The sequence below is a fragment of the Apodemus sylvaticus genome, chromosome 1, assembly GCF_947179515.1.
Source record: "Apodemus sylvaticus chromosome 1, mApoSyl1.1, whole genome shotgun sequence".
NCBI classification, from domain to species: domain Eukaryota; kingdom Metazoa; phylum Chordata; class Mammalia; order Rodentia; family Muridae; genus Apodemus; species Apodemus sylvaticus.
The window spans coordinates 17,628,357-17,649,030 of NC_067472.1; the positions used below are offsets into that span (position 1 = coordinate 17,628,357).

Genomic DNA, 20,674 nt, shown 5'->3' on the forward strand with positions numbered 1-20,674 from the left:
AATGGACCAACCCTCTGGACCATGTTTTCATGACTCACCTACCCTGTGGCAGATTCTCCTTCCTCCTTCACCTTCTTCTCCCACCCTCCTGGTTCTCCTCTGACCCTCAAGTCCGGGAACCCTAAACCCCATCTATGTCTTGTCTGCCCAGCTATTGGCTATTGGCATCTTTACTCACCAATCAAAAGTAACTTGTGGGCAAGGTCACACAGTGTCACTTAGGTGTCTCTGCCCCACCCCTTGGTGTGTGTGTGTGTGTGCACGTGTGTGTGCATGTGTGTGTGCCTGTGTGCAAGTGTGTGTGTGTATATATGTGTGCCTGTGTGCACATGTGTGTGTGTTAACATAAAGTCCAGGCTTATCCCAAATATGTGATTCTCCTGCCTCAGCTTTCCATGTGTTGGGATTAAAGATGCATGCCCCCACATTCAGCTGACATTAGTTCTCTGCTGTGTTCAGTCAGATGGAAGGGGCATGCCCCCTCCAGCTCTCCTTTGAGATGTGTGACACTGCAGGATGCTGTTCCCAAGTCCTAAGTTTCCTTGGAACCCAAATACTCTCAATCTTAGCTTATAAACCAAATCCAATACGGTTTATAGGGGACGCCCTGCCTTAGAGGCCAGGACTCTTTAGGAAATTGCTAATGGTCTATATCAATGACCCATGCGACTCTTTAATCCAGTCCTTAACCTTGGAAGCTTCTAGACAATTTTGATCTCTGTTTTATATTTTCTTATTAGAAAACTGTATTTCTCTGAGCATAGAGAGGCAACTATTTAAAGATACGTCTCTGCTTCAGAGACATTAAAATACCAAAAAAAAAAAAAAAAAAAAAAAAAAAAAGGGCATCTCAGAACCATCGAGATCCATTTACCTGCTTTAGTTAATAAATCTGACATGCAACGGACCCTACCACTCAAATGGCGGCATCATTTAGAGCCACAATCCTGGTATCCAATTAACCTTCTGCCTGTTACAACGAGAACCTGCCTGAGTCAAATCAGCAAAACATACATTACACTCGTTATCCCAAAGTCAGAAAGAAGCACTTTACTCCTGGCAGAGAAGATTACTGCAGTAGAGACTGTTTACAGATTGGGCAAGCGTCGTACACAGACAGATTCAGAGTCCACACCACACAAGCTTTCTATTGGCGAGAGAGCAGTGTGAGGCCACGTGCCACCAAACCAATGGTCACAATCTCGGAAGGAGGGTTAGTGGAGGCAGGTGTAAGAACCTCCGATTCTACAATTATACGTGGTCATTTTCCATCCTGCTCTAAAGTCAACACGACGTAACGGCCGGGAGAAGTTCCTTGCTTTCTATTGCTTTTCAACACGAGCATCCGTAGCACACCCAGCTGAGAGCTAGGAATCCATAAACAAAAGTCTTGAAGCATCTTATATCATAACTGAAGGAAACGAGCAAGCCAGCGGCAACAGTAGAGGCTGGGATCTGTGGAGTCTGCACAGAGTGCTGGGGACGTGCCAGGCAAGGACAGTGACCAGGGAAGCAACAGGGCAAGTCTTCAGATATTACTACTTGAGTTTATTTATTTTATTTTTTTACACAGGTAGGGATCTGCCAACTTCCAAGTGGAGAGACTTCTCACACGAGGATTTTAAAGGCTTTCAGGATGTAGGCTATTGCAGGGGAGTCAGGTCTGATGGTGGAAGGTGGCACAGTTCGGGTCCTAGAAGGCCCCTGCGGGGTAAAGGATTCTGGACTTGGGAGAGTGAAGAATTAAGGGTCTGCACAGTGGAAAGATGTTCAGGGAGCATGGTGCAGTGGGTGGGAGCGGAACCCTGGACACAAGATAGGTGGGTGTCTGTTGCCGTGACCCAGGCAAGGCTGAATCAGAGTCAGTAGTCTTGGTGGGGAGAGTAAGGGACACCAGCGAATACCTCCAGATTCCACAGATGGTTTAGGGACTGGAATGGTGCCAGTGTTTCTGATTGGCAACAGGTGGTGCCATTTCCCTGGAGGAGTAGCTATAGAGAGAAAGATGGCACCTTCAAATTTCAACAGATCCCAACTGACCTCCCAGAAGAACAAGCAAAAGATGCCCCCACATTAATGCCCCCACATTAAGACGCACAACTGACACATACATACAGCATTGCACAGTTTATACAAAACCACTGTGGAAACAGAGATGGGCTGACACAGGCAGTGTGGGGCGGAGTGTTGGGGACAGTTATCTTTGTTGGGGACAGTTATCTGGAGAGGAGCAAGCTGTTTAGAGAGCCCTGAAAAGCCCAGCATGCAGCCCAAGCTGGATGAAAAAAATAAACAAAACCAGGAGGTCACACGTTGAGACTAGTGAACATTGAGCATTGAGAGGAAAAGGTGTGTAAGACTATTTTAGAGAATTAATGTTAAGGATAATATACATATATTTTTTATTATGTTCATTGGTTTTTATTGCTTCCAACCTGTTTGTAACATGCCAGGTGGAGGCTGGGCGCAAGGAATCCAGAAAGAAAGTCCCGAAGCACGGTTCGCCTTCAGTTCTTGAAACCAATTGCAAGCAAAATAGAAATACAAAGAAAAAAGAAGTTTCTGCCTTCTATAAAACAAAAAAGCAGGTAATTAAACAACAACAAGAAAATGACTTCCAAATGAAGTGGATTTGATCTTATACATGGAAGTACAGAGTTAGCTCGTCCAGACCCAGATAATGGGGGACAGATCCCTAATACCAAGTGCCACCTTCCTGACAATTTCATGGAGTGGTCCTCTGTGGGTTAGAGTGTACATGGACGTGGTATCAGATTCCAACCAAAGATGGAAGGAAATAATGTTCTGCAACGTCTGTTCCCTCCCTCATGATAGAATCTCTGATTTTAAGCTGGGAACTCGGTTGCCTGTACCATATAGTACCATGCCTGTGTACCATACAGTACCATGACTGTATTTATCTGCTTTCCTTGCATGTAGGCATGGCCAGGTGACCAAATTCAAGCCCATAGGATATAAGTGGAAACTGTGATGTTTATTCTTTTTAAAAGTTCACCGAAATAGAATTTCTATGCAATTCAGCCACTTAAACAAGCACGATTGTAGTGAGGCATACCAGGTATGGGAGTGCTTGCCTAAAAGCATAGACCTTTGAGAATATGAGGCAGGAGGATTACAGGTTCCCAGAGAATGTCTCAAAACAAACAAATTGTGCTTTTATTGTAGTCACAAAGTTAGATAACTATCAGCACAATCTTGGACCATTTCTATTACCTACAGAAGAAGTGCTGAACTCCCATATCTTTCATTCTCCAGCCCCCCTATACCCCAAGTTCTAGATAACCACTAGTCAGCATTCTGGCTTTACAGACTTGCTTATGTTGAAGTCTTCTGGTAAATAAAGTCATGCACTAAGCGCTCCACTCTCTCTGACTTCTTTACTCACCATGTTTTTGAGGCTCACCCATGTTGTTGCCTGCAGTTAATTTCTTTTCTTTCTTTCTTTTTTTTTTTTGTTACTAATTGTAACACCATGAGCAAAAAAGCAAGTTGGGGAGAAAAGGGTTTCTTTGGCTTATACTTCCCTATTGCGGTTCATTATTGAAGGAAGTCAGGACAGGAACTCACACAGGGCAGAAACCTGGAGGCAGGAGCAATGCAGAGTCCATGGAGGGGTGCTGCTTTGTGGCTTGCTTTTCAACCTTTCTTTAGAACCCAGGACCACCAACAATGGCACCACCCACAATGGACTGGGTCCTCCCCACTAGTCATTAACTGAGAAAATGCCTTACAGCTGGATCTCATGGAGGCTTTTTCTCAGCCAAGGCTCCTTTCCTCTCTGATGACTCTAGCTTATATTAAGTTGACATACAAAACCAGCCAGTCTGCCAAGGATGCCTTGTTTGGTTAGGAAACATTCTATTTATTCATGCATTAGTGGATGGACATTTATCTTAACTGTACTTGGGTAATGTTTTGAATAATTCTGATTTGTTCATGGACAAGTCCTTGGGTGGAAACATTCCCATGAGTCTTGGGCAGATACCCCAGAGGAGAACTGCTAGTTGGTGGGTTATGGTATGGTTCTGTGGTGAGGTCTTAGGGATTCTCAGAACTGTGCTGCACACCTGCTGTTCCGTTTCTTTCCATGCACTGTGTAAGAGCAAGTATTTCCTCCTTAAAGAGAGAGCTTATCCTCCTTCCTGGTGGCAGAACATGTCAGAACATAAGACTTACATGAACATAAGACAAGTCTGGAACTGTCTTGAGCAAGAAGGGAAATACACGTTGAGCCTGGAGGAACAGCAAGACAGCTGGAGTGAGGACAACAGAGGCTCCAAAGGTCCCAAGTTTCCTGCAACTGAATCTAATTCTAATGTATATGGTTGTTGTGGGTTTTGGTGAGATCTCTACAGAACCAAAGAATGTAGAGAAAGCCACTCAGAAAGAGAACCAATGGAGAGGCTCTCAGAGGAGAGACAGAGTGGATGTGGGCTAGGCCTGCATTCTAGGGTTATCCATCCTGTCTCAGACAGCATCCTTGTCTTTGTGGAGCTGGGTGAGGAGGAATTCTTGGATCACCAGGTTACACTACAGAGTGGAGAGGAAACTGTGCCACCCTGAGCCACAGTCATCCGAGACCAAGAAATGACGCAGCAGCTCGTGAGGAGTGTGCAGGGAGCTGTTTGACATGACTGTGAACTGATGTCGGGACCATGCATTCTCTGGCTCCCCAATCTTCTCTGCCCTATCTTCAAATAACCCAGTGTGTTGAAATGAGCAGTAACCAGAAGGGGGTTCATGTGGAGATTATCAGAGACACCTGCAGTCAAGAGAAACTATTGCAGACAACAGAGAGTTCAGACAAATAGTATCCAAAGGAGATGAGGTTGAATCATTATTTCTTAGTCAGAAAGTAGAGAAAAATAAAAACCACTACAAAGAATGTAAGCTAGCCTTAAGGCACCAGGTCTTTTGTTTTTGTTTTTATTTTTGCTTTTGCTTATTTGGGACTCTCAAATCATGAACCCTGATCGAACTCACGTGTCTGGCTCCTTTCCCTATGATCATATCTACCCCCTGCAAAAGAAAAGGAGGAGAAGGAAGAGGAAGAAGAGGAGGGGGAGGGGGAGAGGGGAGGGCTATAGAAAGGGACAGAATTGTAGAAAATAATAATGCCTGCACACCCTCCACAATCCTTCCTTAACCCCACCCCAAAAAAACATAGATGATGTGAGCTTGTTCATTCATCTGGGAGGCTAGAGACTGGTTTTTCCACACTTGACTGTGCCTGTGTCTATGATTTATAAATACCACACATGCAGGGCTCTCAGTTGGTTTGTTCTCAGTGGAAGATGGCACCACATGTCAGTGTACAGTCATGGAATGCATGGTGAACTACTCTGTCACATAGCATGGGATCCAGAATAGATCAGACACCTAACGACACTGCTGCTGTAGCAAACCCTTCACATGTCTACTTTTCTATTAATAGACATTTGGGTCATTTTCACTTTGGAATTACTATGAGCAATTCTAGCACACACTGTCTTGAGTGCAAGTTTTTATATTCTTGAGTAGATACCCTGATTTGTAAGTAAGTTGTAGTTATTTCTATGGGGGAGGGGGATTTACTTAATTGTTTTTATATTTTCTTGTAAAAGTAGCTGCAGTAGATATAATTTCTGTGCCACAAAACTCACCTGGCTTAAGTGGATAATTCAAAAATATTAGTATAACCAGGCATGGAGGAGCATGTCTTTAATTCAAGGATTCAGGAGGTAGAGGGGCAGGTGGGTCTCTGTGCACCTGTGGCAAGCGAAGACTACACAGTGAGATCCCATTGTGTGTGTGTGTGTGCTGGGGCACCCTCGGTTTTTAGGGGTCTTATACTGTGACCTCACGTGAGCCATGGCATGCAAGCATCTAACCCCTACTAAATAGGTAAATAACCCACATTTTAAAAGATAAATATCAGAACAGTTCTGGTTGTGCAACTGCCACCATCACTACACCAGGTTTTAGAACTTCTTTTGATCCTAAAAGGCAACCTTGTGTCTAGTTATAGTTGCTCCTCGCTCTGTGCCTAGCCATGGGCAATCTCTAATCTACCACCAATTTCTTTACATTGATGTTGGCCTTCTATAAGCAGCTCATGTGAAAGGAGATTTTCTCATCTGGCCTCTCATGAGACACAGCACTTAACACACAAGGTGCCAGCACTTTGTTCCTTCCTGTTGTCCAACAACATCCTTTGATGCGGAGGGGAGAACTGTGCTTCTGCTGGGAGGGATGCTCTTCACGCTCACGCAGGTCTCATTTCTCTTGGGTAAATAACCAGGAATGGAACTGTTGGGTTAAATGGAAAATGGATATTTAATCTTTAAGAGACTGTTGAACTGCCGGGTGGTGGTGGCGCATGCCTGTGATCCCAGCACTTGGGAGGCAGAGGCAGGCGGGTTTCTGAGATCAAGGCCAGTCTGGTCTACAGAGTGAGTTCCAGGACAGCCAGGGCTACACAGAGAAACCCTGTCTCGAGCCCTACCCCCACCCCCCCAAAAGACTGTTGAACTGTTTTCTAAAATGTTCTCGCTATCTGATTTTCCCATGAGCACTGTGCAAGGGCCCTACTGTCCCCTCCCGGCCAGTTTCTCTGAGCATACCTCTATAGTACAGTCATTCTAGGTGAGTGGTATTTTACTTGGTCTTAACTTGGATTTTAATAACGAATACTGAGCACTTTGAAAAGCTGATCATTTGTACCTTGGTAAAATGTCTAATCTGATCTTTTGACTATTTTTACTAGTATGTACTTATTGTATGAAACAATGGGGGGGGGCAGTATGAAACTTTCATACACACAGTATTTCAATTCTGTTTAACTGCCCACTGGCCACACTTACCTACCTCCTACCTCCAGCTAGTTTCTTTCCTATTCTCTAATAACCTCCTTTTATTTAATGTCTTTTAAAAAGATTGCTTTGCTCCTAAACTCTCCCCCTTCTTAGTACCCGGGACTAAGAAAAACCAAGCAAATTAAGATGTAAAAGGATCCATCTTGAAGTAAGTCATTAGCCAGAAGATTCTGCACCACTTTGCTCTAGTCATTTATGTAATTACATTTACCTCCCCACAGTATGTAAATGAAGTATGGCTCTGATACTATGGTATGAAAAACATTAATTAGCACATTAATTTGACGTGTCTTGATTGTATATTGGCTTATAAGTCATTGGACATAATTTAAAAGATATAATGTCATTAAGAAGAGGTTAGTTTAACCATTGGCACATAAAAAGTACAAGTTTCTTTTGTTTTTTTGACCCTCATAGTCACCCTTTCAGGATAGGTGGATTTGAAACAATAGGCCCAGACTAGAAGATATTTACATCTGAAGAGCCTTATACAATGTCCTTGCCGAACAGGTGGGTGTTGGGCAAATTAGAAAGAATTTACATTTGAGTTGGTGCAAAGCTCAGAGTTGCCTCATTGGAAGCTTGTAAGGAACTGCTTTTGTCTTGCAGACCCCACCTAGGGGGGGGTCTCTGGCCAAAACAACATTCTTAATTTATCCAGGTGTGGTTCAGGATGCAGTTCATACTTATTACTTATGGAGACTCATTTAGACTCAGGGAGTTTGACAAAACATCCTTTAAAGTCTCTTTAAAAGTTTATGTAAGCCAGGCATGGTGGCACACGCCTGTAATCCCAGCACTTGGGAGGCAGAGGCAGGCGGATTTCTAAATTCGAGGCCAGCCTGGACTACAGAGTGAGTTCCAGGACAGCCAGGGCTACACAGAGAAACCCTGTCTCAAAAAACCAAAATAAATAAATAAATAAAATAAAATAAATAAATAAAGTTTATGTAAGACTCCCATAAACCGAGGGTGCCCCAGCATCCCACGCCTCAGAAGGCGACACCCAAATCACTCTCGAGAAACAGTGTCAATGCAATAGCATGAGGATTTCTTTATTCCAGAATTCTGGGTTCCACAGCCATACACCACACAGGGGTAGAGGACTGAGGACCCAATGCAACTGAAGTCAGGGGTATTTAAAGGGGAAAAATCACAAGACAAGGGTTGGAGGACACAATTCACAAGGCAAGGGGTGGAGGACAAAACATGCACGGAATGGGGAAGTACAGAATGAGGAAGTAGGGAAGGTTAGAGATTATCTGGAGCAAACGTCTTTGGGGCAGTGTATAGTTAAACATTGGAACTAGAACAGGGTGGGCTATCTTTCTCAAGCTGAAAACAGAAAAACAAGTTACTCTGTGCTGGGCTAGTTGTTTAGAGGTCTAAAAACATTGAGTTGGGGGTGGGGGTGGGGTCTTTCATTCCCCACTCCTTCTCTTGTTAATAGTTCTAATCTTAGAACTATAGAACTAAATCTCTGACTCTATATATTTTGGATTGTCCTGCCCTAATCTCTGATATTGTTGGCATAGCATAAGAATCTGCACAGCACTTAAACGTTTCCCTAATAAAAGCTATTAACCGGTTAATCACACAGGTTCCAATTGTAAGCAAAAGGAGTAAATTTACAAGGGGTCTCATCAAAGCAGAAAGCAAGGTGGTCAAGAGTACAAGATAAGGGCCTTTCTACCAAGACTCAAGATTTTCTGTGCAATGTCGTCTAATGTAGACCGAATCTCCAAATTGGAAGCAATGTGAGACTTTCAAGTCTCTTTCTCTTGAGTAGGCCTCCAGGAGATGCTTCCACACTTGCTGCCTCACCCACTCTAGGGCCTTGAGCCCAGAGAACAAAAGCCTGAAGCAAAAAGGGTAGGAGAGCTATCTAATCATTAATACCAGTCTCTGTGGCCAATTTGGTGAGGGTTCTTTCATCAGGGTTCCAGCAACAGTTCCTGAAGCCTTCTTATACAGATCCAGTCACCTATCTGGAAGCAGTGAGGAGTCTCTGGCATGCATGGAGCTTTTAAGGCAAATCTCATATTGTGGGACACATCCTGAGAGGGCCCAGTGAACACCAAAGGAGTTGGGGTATCAAAGAAGATCTCTAGGGGGTCAGGTTAAAATGGTAGGGGCTCTTCAGTAACAAGGGGAGAGGCACCATGCAGCCTGAACCAGTCTCCAAGGTCAATTTAGTTAAGGTCTCTCATAGGGTTTTGTTTATTCTCTCTACCTGCCTAGGAATAGTATGTCCAATAATGTTTCCAATTAGTCCCCAATATCTCTGTCAATTTCTGACTTACCTTAGAAACAAAAACAGAACCATTATCTGATCCAATTACCTTGGACACTCTGAAACTCCGGAAAATTTCTTCTAACCTTTGGTAGCTGTTTCCTGCTTCAACCCATTTAGAGAAAAGTATGTATAAAGGCTGGAAGATATTTTATAACCATATTCTCCTGCCTTAGCTTTTATAAAATCTCTTAATATATTCTAGGCTGTTCTCTTCTAGGTCTTTTGCCCTGTTTACTCTTTACTGCATAAGCATTTACTTGCTGGCATATCTTACACTGTTCTATTATCTCTCTAGTCTAAAACCTGAGCCATAAATATATTCGTTTGGTCCCTTAACTGCCAGGACAAAGGTTTTTTTTTGTTTGTTTGTTTGTTTGCTTTTTTTTTAAATCCCCTAAATGAGTCCATCTGTGCATTTGGCCTAGTGAGTCTTTGGCTTACTTTCTGGGGAGTATAGTTCTCCCTTCTTGTGTGCACCCTCTCTTGGTAATAGTTGGTAGGGTGGTTAGCAATCTCAGTCCTTTTTAAGTGAGGCTGTTCCTTAATTTTGTCCCATTTCCCAATGGGTGTCTCTTATAGAGCCATAATCAGTATAGGCTCCTGCATATCCATTCCTGGAGCCACTTGCTCTGTCTGGGTATTGCCCATTGAGTCTTTTCCCTTTGCACGTCCTGGGCAGTGAATACTCACAGTGGCTGGCTTCATTAGGACATCTGAGAGGTCCAAGATTTCCTGTTGGTTTCCTCTGATGTGAGCAGTCCTCTTGGCATATATCCCTGTGGACATGGGCTGTGGCAAAGGCATACCTGTTATCCATGTGAATGTTGATTTTCTTGCTGGTTCCAAGTTTCAAGGTCTTGGTGAGGGCAATGAGCTCCACTTTCTGCGTTGACATGCCAGGGGGTAAAGATTCTTCTATCTAGATGACATTTGTGTCGTCCACCATAGCAGCACCTGCTTCCATCAGGGAGAAATTTGCTCCAGTCTGTAGCGACTTTCAGCAGGGGTCAGTCTCTCTTTTTGGGCCAGTTAGCTGCAGCCCATTGGGCAGGAAGCATATCTGCCCCCTCTCCATTTTGGAGAGTATGTATTACTCCAATAGAGAGTAGGAACAGTCTAGGGTGACCCTAAATGAATGGGCTACCCATCCCATCCCTAGGTCTACTGTTCTTCGGGTAGTCCATGAATACATTTTGGTGCCAGGGGCTTCTTGGATCCAAGATCTTTTCTTGGAAACAGCGCCATCGGCTTGGAAGACTGAGTGTTGAGCTCCTGTGTCCACCAATAACTGAGTGGGTTTCTCTTTCACTCCCACAGTTATCCTGGGTTGGGGGAGGTGGTCAGAAAACCCATCTCCCCTAGTCGCGGTCTTCACCCAGGGCTAACACCTGGGTTTGCCATTTGGGGGGCACTTTTTCAAGACCTGGGAATTCCTTCTCCTGGCTTCTATTTCTTTCTATTCCACTCTGGCTCAGTGGCCTCTTTCCTTATAGTATGCACACTGGTCCTTTTCTGTCTCCCTTTTCTGCTTTTTTTTAACTATTATATCCAGGATTCTCTGTAGCTTCCTTCCTTCTCTGTCATTTTCTTTCTTTTTCTCCATTTCTTCTCCTCCTCTGTCTCCCTGTCTCAGCAAACTACTAAATCTCTCTACAGACTTTCTCAATAAACTACGCTACTAAATCCTTCTACAGACCTTCTCAGCAACCTGCACCAAATCCCTCTAGCCTCTGAAGCTTTTTCCTGATATCTCTACTAGCCCTGTCTATAAGAGCCATTGTCATAGTAGCTTTATATTCCGAGTCCCTGGATTCATACCATGTATATTGGCAGAATGCCTCTATGAGCTGCTCTAGAAAAGCTGCAGGTGACTCATCTGGTCCCTGCTTAACCTTACATACCTTGGTCAAATTCGTGGGCTGCCATGCCCTCAAGACCTGCCAATGGAGTCTGGTGTTGGTCTGTCAGATGCCTCTTACCTTTTGTCTGAGGGGGGTAATCTTTTTGGCTTCCTGTATTACAAATAAAACAGTCTCAAAGAGATTAATTAGTCTCTTGGGAAATATACCCTTAGTGAGAGAGCTACCATGGTATCAGGATAGGTGGTCTCAGGTCCTCTCCTGCTCCATTCTGTGGTCCTCTCCAAATATCAATTGAGAATAATTATAAATTATAAACTACAAGATAGACATAACACCTAGTTTATCATCCCTGTCAATTAAACAGAACCCTTTTCATTTGTATTATCTTAAAAGACTGTCAGAATTAACACTTAAGAATTATCATTGTAAGAATTGACATGTCCTGGCTTTAAATTTTATGTCACCTGAAAATCATTTATTTAAATTTATATCAGCTTTCTCAAAATTAAACAGCTTGGGCTGTCTGTGAGACTAACAATCTTCAACCCCATCAGAAATCTAAGAGTGACCAATGTTAACTGAAAATATAGAGAAAGCTTAACATAGCTTTTAAGAGATAAACATCATATACCATGGATTTTTGATGTTTTTGAAAACCAACTATCTATATAAAGTATGTGGAGTGTTTTCTATTAAACTATCTTCAGCTATTTCTGATTAAAACCTAGAAAATACCCTAACAATAAACTTAGAGCCTTATATTTCTACTTAGTCCTAAACTCACAGGCTTAAACATCTTAAGTCGGAAATAATAACAACAAAGAACTGGGTGTAAATCCAGACCGTTTCTTCAATCTGAACATGGATGTTGAGATATGAAGGGGAGTGGCATTTTCTGTAATGTAAATCTCAAAACAAGATTTTAGTATCACAAAGACAGATTTTTCATTTGATATTTTAGAATCTAGTCTTCTGGAGGTCTCCCTTATTTTGACCTCTTTCCCAGAGGAAAAATATAACCACAAAGTTTAGCATCACATTGATCATAACAATTTAAACAAGTTAAAATAAAAGAAATAAACCATTTGTACCAACTTAAACCCAAAATTCTCGCACCTGCCACATTGAGCGTCTTGTTAAGACTTGTTTTCCTTTTCAGGGGGCGTCAGAGCCCAAGTATTTTGTCTCTCCTTTTGTTCTAAGTTGGCGCGCTTGAGTCATGTGACCTGATTTTGGCGCCACAGAGTTGCTTTTCATTCAAAGTCAAAATAATATTGTCCGTCTAAGTCCAAAAACACAAAACACAATACAAAACAACACCACATAGACAGCCTGACTCTGCCACCATCAGGCCTCTAGATTAAAAAAGACAGAGCAAGGAAAATCACACAATTTGCCCCTAGAGGGGCCTAGTTTCAGAACCAGGCGTCCCTGCACACATAGCAGGGATCAGATAAAACAGATTTCAACAAAGCATGGCTTCCACCATTACTGACTTGCTGTTTACAGATGGAGGAGAGCCTTATTCAGCTCTCTCCTGGGTCTAAAGCATCCTCCAGATCCTCACAGTCTCGACTCTAGCAGCTGCCAGTCGAATGCACCATACCAGAAGCTTGCAAGCAAAACCGAAATTTTCAGAAAGGCTTATAGACTCAGAACCAGATCAGAAAACCAGATGGCTGGGAGGGCGTATAAGTTCTCCAGTTCAGTAGAACTACCGTGTTCTCTCCGAAATTCAGACGGGAATCTTCCAGGGTCTCTGGAGTTCCCCAAAAATACCCAGGAACATCTCCCCGGGTCGCAGCTTGTAGTACAGAGCATGTGTGCTCACCATGATCCTCTGGTTCTCACGAACCCGAGAGGACAGCTGTCCACTGAAAACGCACGTCTCCTCAGATACAGAAAACAGATCAGTACAGATATTCAGGACACAGACACCAGCTGGCACACACACATTCCAGAGGGGATCCCCTTTACCTCCGAGTTGGTTCTCGCGTGGAAGGAAAGTCGCACTTCCCAGCCAATGCACCAAAAAATGTAAGACCCCCCAAAACAGATGGTGCCCCAGCACCCCACACCTCCTCAGAAGGCGACACCCAAATCACTCGCGAGAAACAGACTCGATGCAATAGCATGAGGATTTCTTTATTCCAGAATTCTGGGTTCCACAGCCATACACCACACAGGGGTAGAGGACTGAGGACCCAATACAACTGAAGTCAGGGGTCTTTAAAGGGGAAAAATCACAAGACAAGGGTTGGAGGGCACAATTCACAAGGCAAGGTGTGGAGGACAAAACATTCATGGAATAGGGAAGTACAGAATGAGGAAGTAAGGAAGGTTAGAGATTATCTGGAGCAAACATCCTTGGGGCAATGTATAGTTAAACTTTGGAACTAGAACAGGGTGGGCAATCTTTCTCAAGCTGAAAACAGAAAACCAAGTTACTCTGTGCTGGGCTAGTTGTTTAGAGGTCTAAAAACATTGAATTGGGGGGGGGTCTCTCATTTATATCAAGAAGATTGATGTTGTCTGTGTTCGAGCTTCTAAATTTGTTACACGGGGAAAACGTTTTACCTGGTTGATTTTATACTTCCTTGTGCCAAATGGTTATGCTAATTGATCCTTGTGCCTGCTTTACTGGATGCATCTTTTGATATGTAAATGTCAATCCCTCATGCTTAAAGGCTCATGCCTCAAAACAGAAAAATACATTCAGATTCAAACCGCCTCTGTGTGTGGTTGTGTCTGTCTGTCATCTTTCCAAACCTGTGCCTTTTCCTGAAATCCAAAGTTCCCCCTTGGATCTAAATCTTCCCAGCTGGGACCGTCCGCAGCATTTCTCAGTTAAGCATTGTATTCTCTCCAGTACCATTCCTTTCTTGAAAGCAACAATGCTTTATTCTTTATGGCTGAATAATATTCCACTGTTTGTATGTGAGAGACCCCAACTCAATGTTTTTAAACCCCTAAACAACTAGCCCAGCACAGAGTAACTTGTTTTTCTGCTTTCAGCTTGAGAAAGATAGCCCACCCTTTTCTAGTTCCAATGTTTAACAATGACCCAAGGATGTTTGCTCCAGATAATCTCTAACCTTCCTTAAGGCATAAACTATTGCCTGACTTCCTCATTCTGTACTTCCCCATTCAATGCATAATTTGTCCTCCACCCCTTGCCTTGTGAATTGAGTCCTCCACTCCTTGTCTTGTGATTTTTTTTCCCCTTTCAAAGCACGGGGTCCCAAGTCCTTTACCCCTGTGCGGTGTACGGCTGTAGACCCAGAGCTCTGGAATAAAAGAAATACTCATGTTATTGCATCAAGACTATTTCTCGCAAGTGATATGGGGTTGCCTTCTGAGGCGTGGGGCGCTGGAGCACCCTCAGTTTTGGGGGCGTCTTACATATGCATATCACATTTTACCCATCCATCCACTGTTGGGAACCTAGACTAACTCCAGGACATGCCTATGATGCATAGAGCCATCAATATTGGGGTACATTCAGCTGCCCTGGCCAGCCTGGAAGACCAGGCTGGCTTCAAACTTACAGCAATCCTCCAGCCTCTTCATGCTGGAATTATAAGTGGGTGCCAGTGCATTCCAGCTGGGATTTAATTTTTCAAGTTCTTTAACTTCTGGCTATTAATCTTCTATTGGATGAAAATCTTGCAGGCGTTTTCTCCTGCTCTGTAGGCTCTGCTCTGCTCTGCAGAAACTAAAACATTTCTGCAATCACAACTGCAGATTCTAATTTCCTGAGCTATGGGAGCCCTACTCAGAAATCCATTTTCTTATGCCTATGCCGAGATAGAATCATCTTCCTGTGCTATAAATTATTTATTAACAACAGATACATTATCGAATATGTAATTTCCAATTGTTTGCTCCAAGCAGATGCCCAGTTTTCTCAATTTGTTTTGTTTTCCTTTAAGATCTTTGAGTGGGGAAGACAAGGCAGAGTGGTGCTTCAGAGCGAGTTGGGGGACGGAGTTAAAGGGGGCAGGACAGATTCTTTTGTAAGTTTTAACAAGCACATGCCAAGTCTCTTAAAAGTCCCTGGGAATCAAAGGGTTAGAAGCAGCTGTTTCTTGAGGCCTGTTTACAGTCCAGTTAATCAGTAAGCCAGAATCAGAGAGTCTCCCAAAGTGGGGATGCGCAGAACCCTTCCAAAAGGTTTTCTAGGTTTAGGAGGGGGAAGAGAAATGAGCCCGGAGGGCATCGTGGCTATCCTGGGGCCACAGAAATAATTTCCAGCACAGCAGACTCCGGTTCCCAGCCTCCTGCAGGTGAGACGGATGCGAGGCTGGCTACTCCGTGCTCTGGATCCCAACTGCCAAAGGATTGCTTAGAGAGCCGGAGGGCACGTTTCAGAGCTGCTTAGAAGCTCCGCGAGATGCCAGACCTGCCCTCAACCTTCCTGCCCCTCCTCCTCCTCTCCAAGTTTGTTACCCCAGTGACCTTTCGCCACCATCGCTACGACGACCTCGTGCGAACGCTGTACAAGGTGCACAACCAATGCCCAGACATCACGCGGCTCTACAACATCGGGCGCAGTGTGAAGGGCAGGTACCTCTATGTGCTGGAGTTTAGCGACTACCCTGGGATCCATGAACCCTGTAAGTCTTGAGTGGTTCTGGGGTGTGTTGGGCAAAGAACTCCCTTCTTCTACAAACCCAGAGACAGTGGTCATTGCGCCAGTGGAGAAGTCCATACACAATGTAGTACCTCTTCCCCAACCTGAGAAGGCAGGTGGCTCTACTTGGTTCTTAAGGCCCCGGGGAGCTGCGAGCCCAGTTCAGGCTCCAGCACATTCCTCTTTTCTGGGTTCTGTTTGCTCAGAACTTCATGGGTAAAAGGAGTCTTCCTCTTGTTCCCTCCCCTCTCCCCTCCTTTCCCTCCCAACCCCCAATCCCCCAGACTCACCCCCCAAACCCCTCCACTCCTGGTCTTTTCCTCTTGCCCCCTCACTTGGGAGCAGAGTGGAAACTGTTGGCCTCTTAGTTCTCCTGAGGGATCAGGTTCTCTTCTAGGCACAGCAGGGAGCCAACATGGTGTCCTAGAGAAAGTTTGGAGGTTGGGATATTAGCTTGCTGTTTCGTTAGTTTGTTTCTGTTATCAAAGCAATCTGTGTTTGCTTCAAAAATTAGTTCATGACCAGCCTGGAAACATTACAAAAAAGAAAATTTCAAAACAACCAACCAGTTGAAAAAACTAGAAATCAGAAGAGGCAGAAACTAAGAAGACTGAAAAGCAATCCCAGCACTCACAGATACCTAGTATTTACATAGACTGGAGTCTCTCGTTTCAGACAGGTTATGCAATCCTCCATCTCAAATGCAAGATGGAAAAATACTGTCACTGTTTCTCTCAGTTCATTGTCTGTGTCGTCATCATAGCTCGACGGCATTATTCTCAGTTGTGTCATGTGCTAGTCCCTTGTTTCATTAGCTCTTCACACATCGATGAACAGTGACACTCTTGTTGCTTTGTTTATAGCAGCAGTGACATCTGAGTTAAGTCACGCAACAACTTATTTCAATTTCTCCTTCAGAGGGTCAACAGCACATCTCCTTCCCTCCCACATCCCAACTCCACCCCATTTCCCATTATAATCTGCCTTAAATCATTGCCCGGAGCTCCCAATGGGTCTCCCATGCTAAAGTCGCTGCTGTCTAAACCCACCTATTCCCAACTTGCCTAGGAGAGGCCAGGATTACTTCTCTCTTCTCGCTCTCTTGCTTTAAAGGTCCAATGGGTATTGACCATGAGGGCTTCCAAATTTTATAAAGAAGGCTCAAGAAGAGCCATGTGGTTCCTTTCCCCAATCCTTCCCACCCCCTTCCCGGGGGTTAGAGCCTTGCATCACAAGTACCTGCTTTTACTCAGCTCACATGTGCTCTGTGGAAGCTTGAGGCTGTTGATGGACTTTGTGAGCCTAGACTCTTTAGGCCACGCCCCCTTCCAGGTGCCCCTGTTCTTCCAGCACTCAGGGGTTTCGGACAGGGCGGGCTCTCACTGACCCCTCTTTTCCCCTGAGTTAGCAACTCTTCCATTTGCTCCTTACATTCCTTCATTCTTCAAATATTTACCCATCGCCGACTAGAACTTTTGATGGGGCCGTGGAGAGGGCTCAGCAGTCAGGCGAGCAGTTGCCTTTTACAGAGGTCCTGAGTTTGGTTCCAAGCACCCAGCAGCTCTCTCATGTCTGAAACTCCAGTTCAAGTGGATCTGCTACCCTCTCCAGGGCTCTGTGTTGCATGCCACACAGACATGTACCTATAATTAAATAATCAACCAGAAGGGGAGAAGGAGAAAAAAAGATCCTTATAAAGAAAGAACTTTCAGGCAAGGCGTGCTGACACTTTGATAGGCTTTGGACGGACAACAAAGAATAATATCGACTTTGCCCTCATAGGGCTGAATTTTAGCAGCCTAAGATCAATGGGTCAGTAGATGTGTGAGATGGAGCAAGTGCTATAGCAAGAGCCTAAACCGGAAAGAGAGATGGGCATCCTGTGCCGCCATCCAGAGGGAAGCAGAGGAGGTCACTTGTATCCCGAAGGCTCTTCTGCCTAAGGTGGTGTTGAGCAGAGATCTGAAGGGTTTCTGAGGGGGAGGGCATGACAAGCTAAGGAAAAAGGGAATGCAGTCCCCCAGGAGGCACAGGACGGTTGGCATCCGTAGTTCCAGCAGAGGTAGTGAGATCAGAGCCAGCTGGTTGAGAGCACTAGGTACCAGGAGCTCTTTTGGGAGTTACAAGCAGGTGAACCCACCTGGGCCTTTGCACAAAGTGATGGAGGCCAATAAAGGAGCTCCGCCCACCTGCTCCTGTGAGTGGAGCTTTAAGGAACCACACTCCTTGAATTATCTGTGCTGGCTTCTACTGGAAGAGCTGGGACAGAGAAAACACTGTCCACAAAGCCTCAAGATTCCATGCCAGGGCCTTTCCTTGCCCTATACAGAAAAGTTTTATCAGCTCCCTCCTGGTCCACTCAGATGCTGGGAGACTGCGTGGGAGATGTGTTATAAAGACGTAGGTGTGAGGGTGTGGGAGCTCGAGCCAAAAGAACCGGAACCGCGGGCAGTGCTTATTACAAGACAGCTGCCTTCTGCCTCTACTGACCTTAGAAGCAGAGGGTTTGCTAGAGAATGATCATTGAACAACACCACAATGCTGGGTGAAATAGACCAGTGACGCCTACGCCCGAGTCTCAGTGTTACCATTGCATTGGACAGCCAAGAGAATAGAGGGGACCAAATAGATTATCCAAATTTTATTTTACCTAAGACAAATACTTAGTAACTATCTCCAGCCTTAAAAAGAAAGCTGATGAATGGGCTGGGGTGGGGGGGCGTTGCCTTTATTCTCAGCACTCAGCAAGCAGAGGCTGAAGGATCTCTGTGAGGCCACCCCGGTCTATATGACAAGTTCCAGAACAGTCTGGGGCTACTTAGAGAGACCCCATCTCAAACAAAACAAAACAAAATAAAAGAATAAATAAATAGAACATGTATTAGATGATATCTTTTTTTAAAAGATAGGTCTCTATGTAGCCCTGGTTGGGCCAGAACTTGCTATGTAGACCAGGCTGGCCTCAGACTCACGGGGATCTGCCTATTTGACACTCAAGTGTTGAGATTAAAGGCAAGTGCATTACACCAGGCCTGCACAATATTTCCTAAAACATGGTCCTTGCGGGTTGAAAGCATTCATTAGAGAGGTTGTTATGGGAATATTAAGATAAATAATGATGAGTTGTTGCTTTCTAAAGATATGTTAAGATCGTGTACTCAGCTAACGCCAGGTCCTGTAGGGGGAGTCAGCCGTGAACGTGCATAGGTAGAGTCCAGATCAGTAAGTGCCACCAAAGGAAAGCCACCCAGGGCTCACTTCTAACAAGAAGAGCTCAAGGTGGCAACAGGGACTTACCAGTGCTTGAACTGGACCCGTGAGGATGGCAAGGAAGTAGGGAGCCGAAGAGGGAGAGGATCAACAACCAGAGACGCAGACATAGGTCGTGTGGGAAAGAGGGCGGCACTGGAGGAGCTTTAGCTTAAAGGGGGGCACAGCTGTCTCACAGTTACTGACCCTAAAGCAGCAGTTCTTAACCTGTGGGCCAAGACCCCCTGGGGGTCACATATCAGACATTCTGCATATCCGACATTTACATTATGGTTCATAACAGCAGTAAAGTTACAGCTGTGAAGGAGCCATGAAATCATTTCATGGTTGTGGTCCTGAGCTGTATGAACGGGTCAAGGTGTTGAACGGTTGAGAGCCACTGAGCTAGAGGCGTTTACAGAACCCCACTTCTGACTTACGTTAACAGTTAATGTGGCCAAAGATGGAGTCAAGACCCAGGCAGAAGTAGCTTCCTTCCTCTCTGGTGCCTCAAGACTTGTCTTTCTGACTACGAAGGGGAGATTCCAGAGCCCCAAATGCCAAACAGCTTACATCTCCAACTGGAAAGGTTTTTACCAGGACCAAGAGCACTTTATGGGAGAGGTTTTGGGGGAAAGCCATCGTTCAGAAAGATTAGCATGATGGGTGTGTCTGTATGCGTGTGCCCTTCTGGATGGGACTCTCTGGGTTTTGATCTCTATTACATACATCCCCAGGCAGCCTCAAACAAGTCACTTAGCATCCACCCCTCACCGCTTTACTAGGAGGCTGTGGGACCTACTCCAGTTTTCTGTTAAGATTAGCAATAACAAATCTGAACAGCTAGTACAAATGGGGGTACAATAAATGGTGGTCATTATTATCCTGGACAAGGATTCTATAGATTTTCCAATTATAATTTATTAGGAGGAGCTTGGGCATTGCTAGGAAAGACTTAATAAAAGCCTGAGATTTTCTTTCCCTTTTGGATCAGGGGAGAGGGTAGTATGGAGAGTAGGGGGGGGAGGGGGGGAAGGGGTGGAGGGTGGAGTGAGCTGAAGGAGGACCTTGTGAGTCCCAGGTTAGTCCGGAACTCACTATGTAGACAATACTGGCCTTGAATCCATGGTCCTCCTGCCTGCCCCTTCAAGAGGGTTTCATTTCTGTTTCCAGTGGAACCAGAAGTCAAGTATGTGGGGAACATGCACGGAAACGAGGTGCTGGGCCGTGAGCTGCTGCTGCAGCTGTCAGAATTCCTCTGCGAGGAATTCCGGAACCGGAACCAGCGCATCCTGCGCCTCATCCAGGACACCCGCATCCACATCCTGCCTTCCATGAACCCTGACGGCTACGAGGTGGCTGCTGCCCAGGTACACAGTCCGAGGGAGAGTTGTGAGGCCATCTTATGAAACGAGTGCCAGCAGACAGTGTGTCCTATGTTCCATTGTAAATACCAGTTTAAGGGGAAAAGGTAAAACTACCAGGGTGCAGGAAGGGCCAGAGGCAAAGGGTTAAGACTGGAGAATCCTGAAGCGCTCTTGTGCCACAGGCTGTAAGTTTGCAGGTGGTAAGTGGGCCCTGTTTGAACCCCAGATCCCTACACCAGCCCAGCTAACCTGAAGATCTTGTTATGAGAACAGATATGGAAATTCCTTGGCAACACCTCGTAAATGGGAAAACATACCCACCTTCCTGTACTTGTAGCCAAAGAGCTCAAACTTTCCCCAGATCTTAGGGTGGGGGAATTAATTCTACATGA

The 20,674-nt window shown here is 44.9% G+C and overlaps 1 protein-coding gene across 1 annotated transcript in view; it reads left to right on the forward strand.

Annotated features, from left to right (window-relative positions):
- The first annotated feature begins 15,238 nt into the window (after positions 1-15,238).
- Cpn1 (carboxypeptidase N subunit 1) overlaps positions 15,239-20,674 on the forward strand; it is a 31,686-nt gene continuing 26,250 nt past the window's right edge. Inside the window, exons 1-2 of the mRNA XM_052185355.1 lie at positions 15,239-15,649; positions 20,089-20,285. Coding sequence (XP_052041315.1) covers positions 15,427-15,649; positions 20,089-20,285 — 420 coding nt within the window. The 5' untranslated portion in view covers positions 15,239-15,426. The remainder of the gene's footprint in view (positions 15,650-20,088; positions 20,286-20,674) is intronic.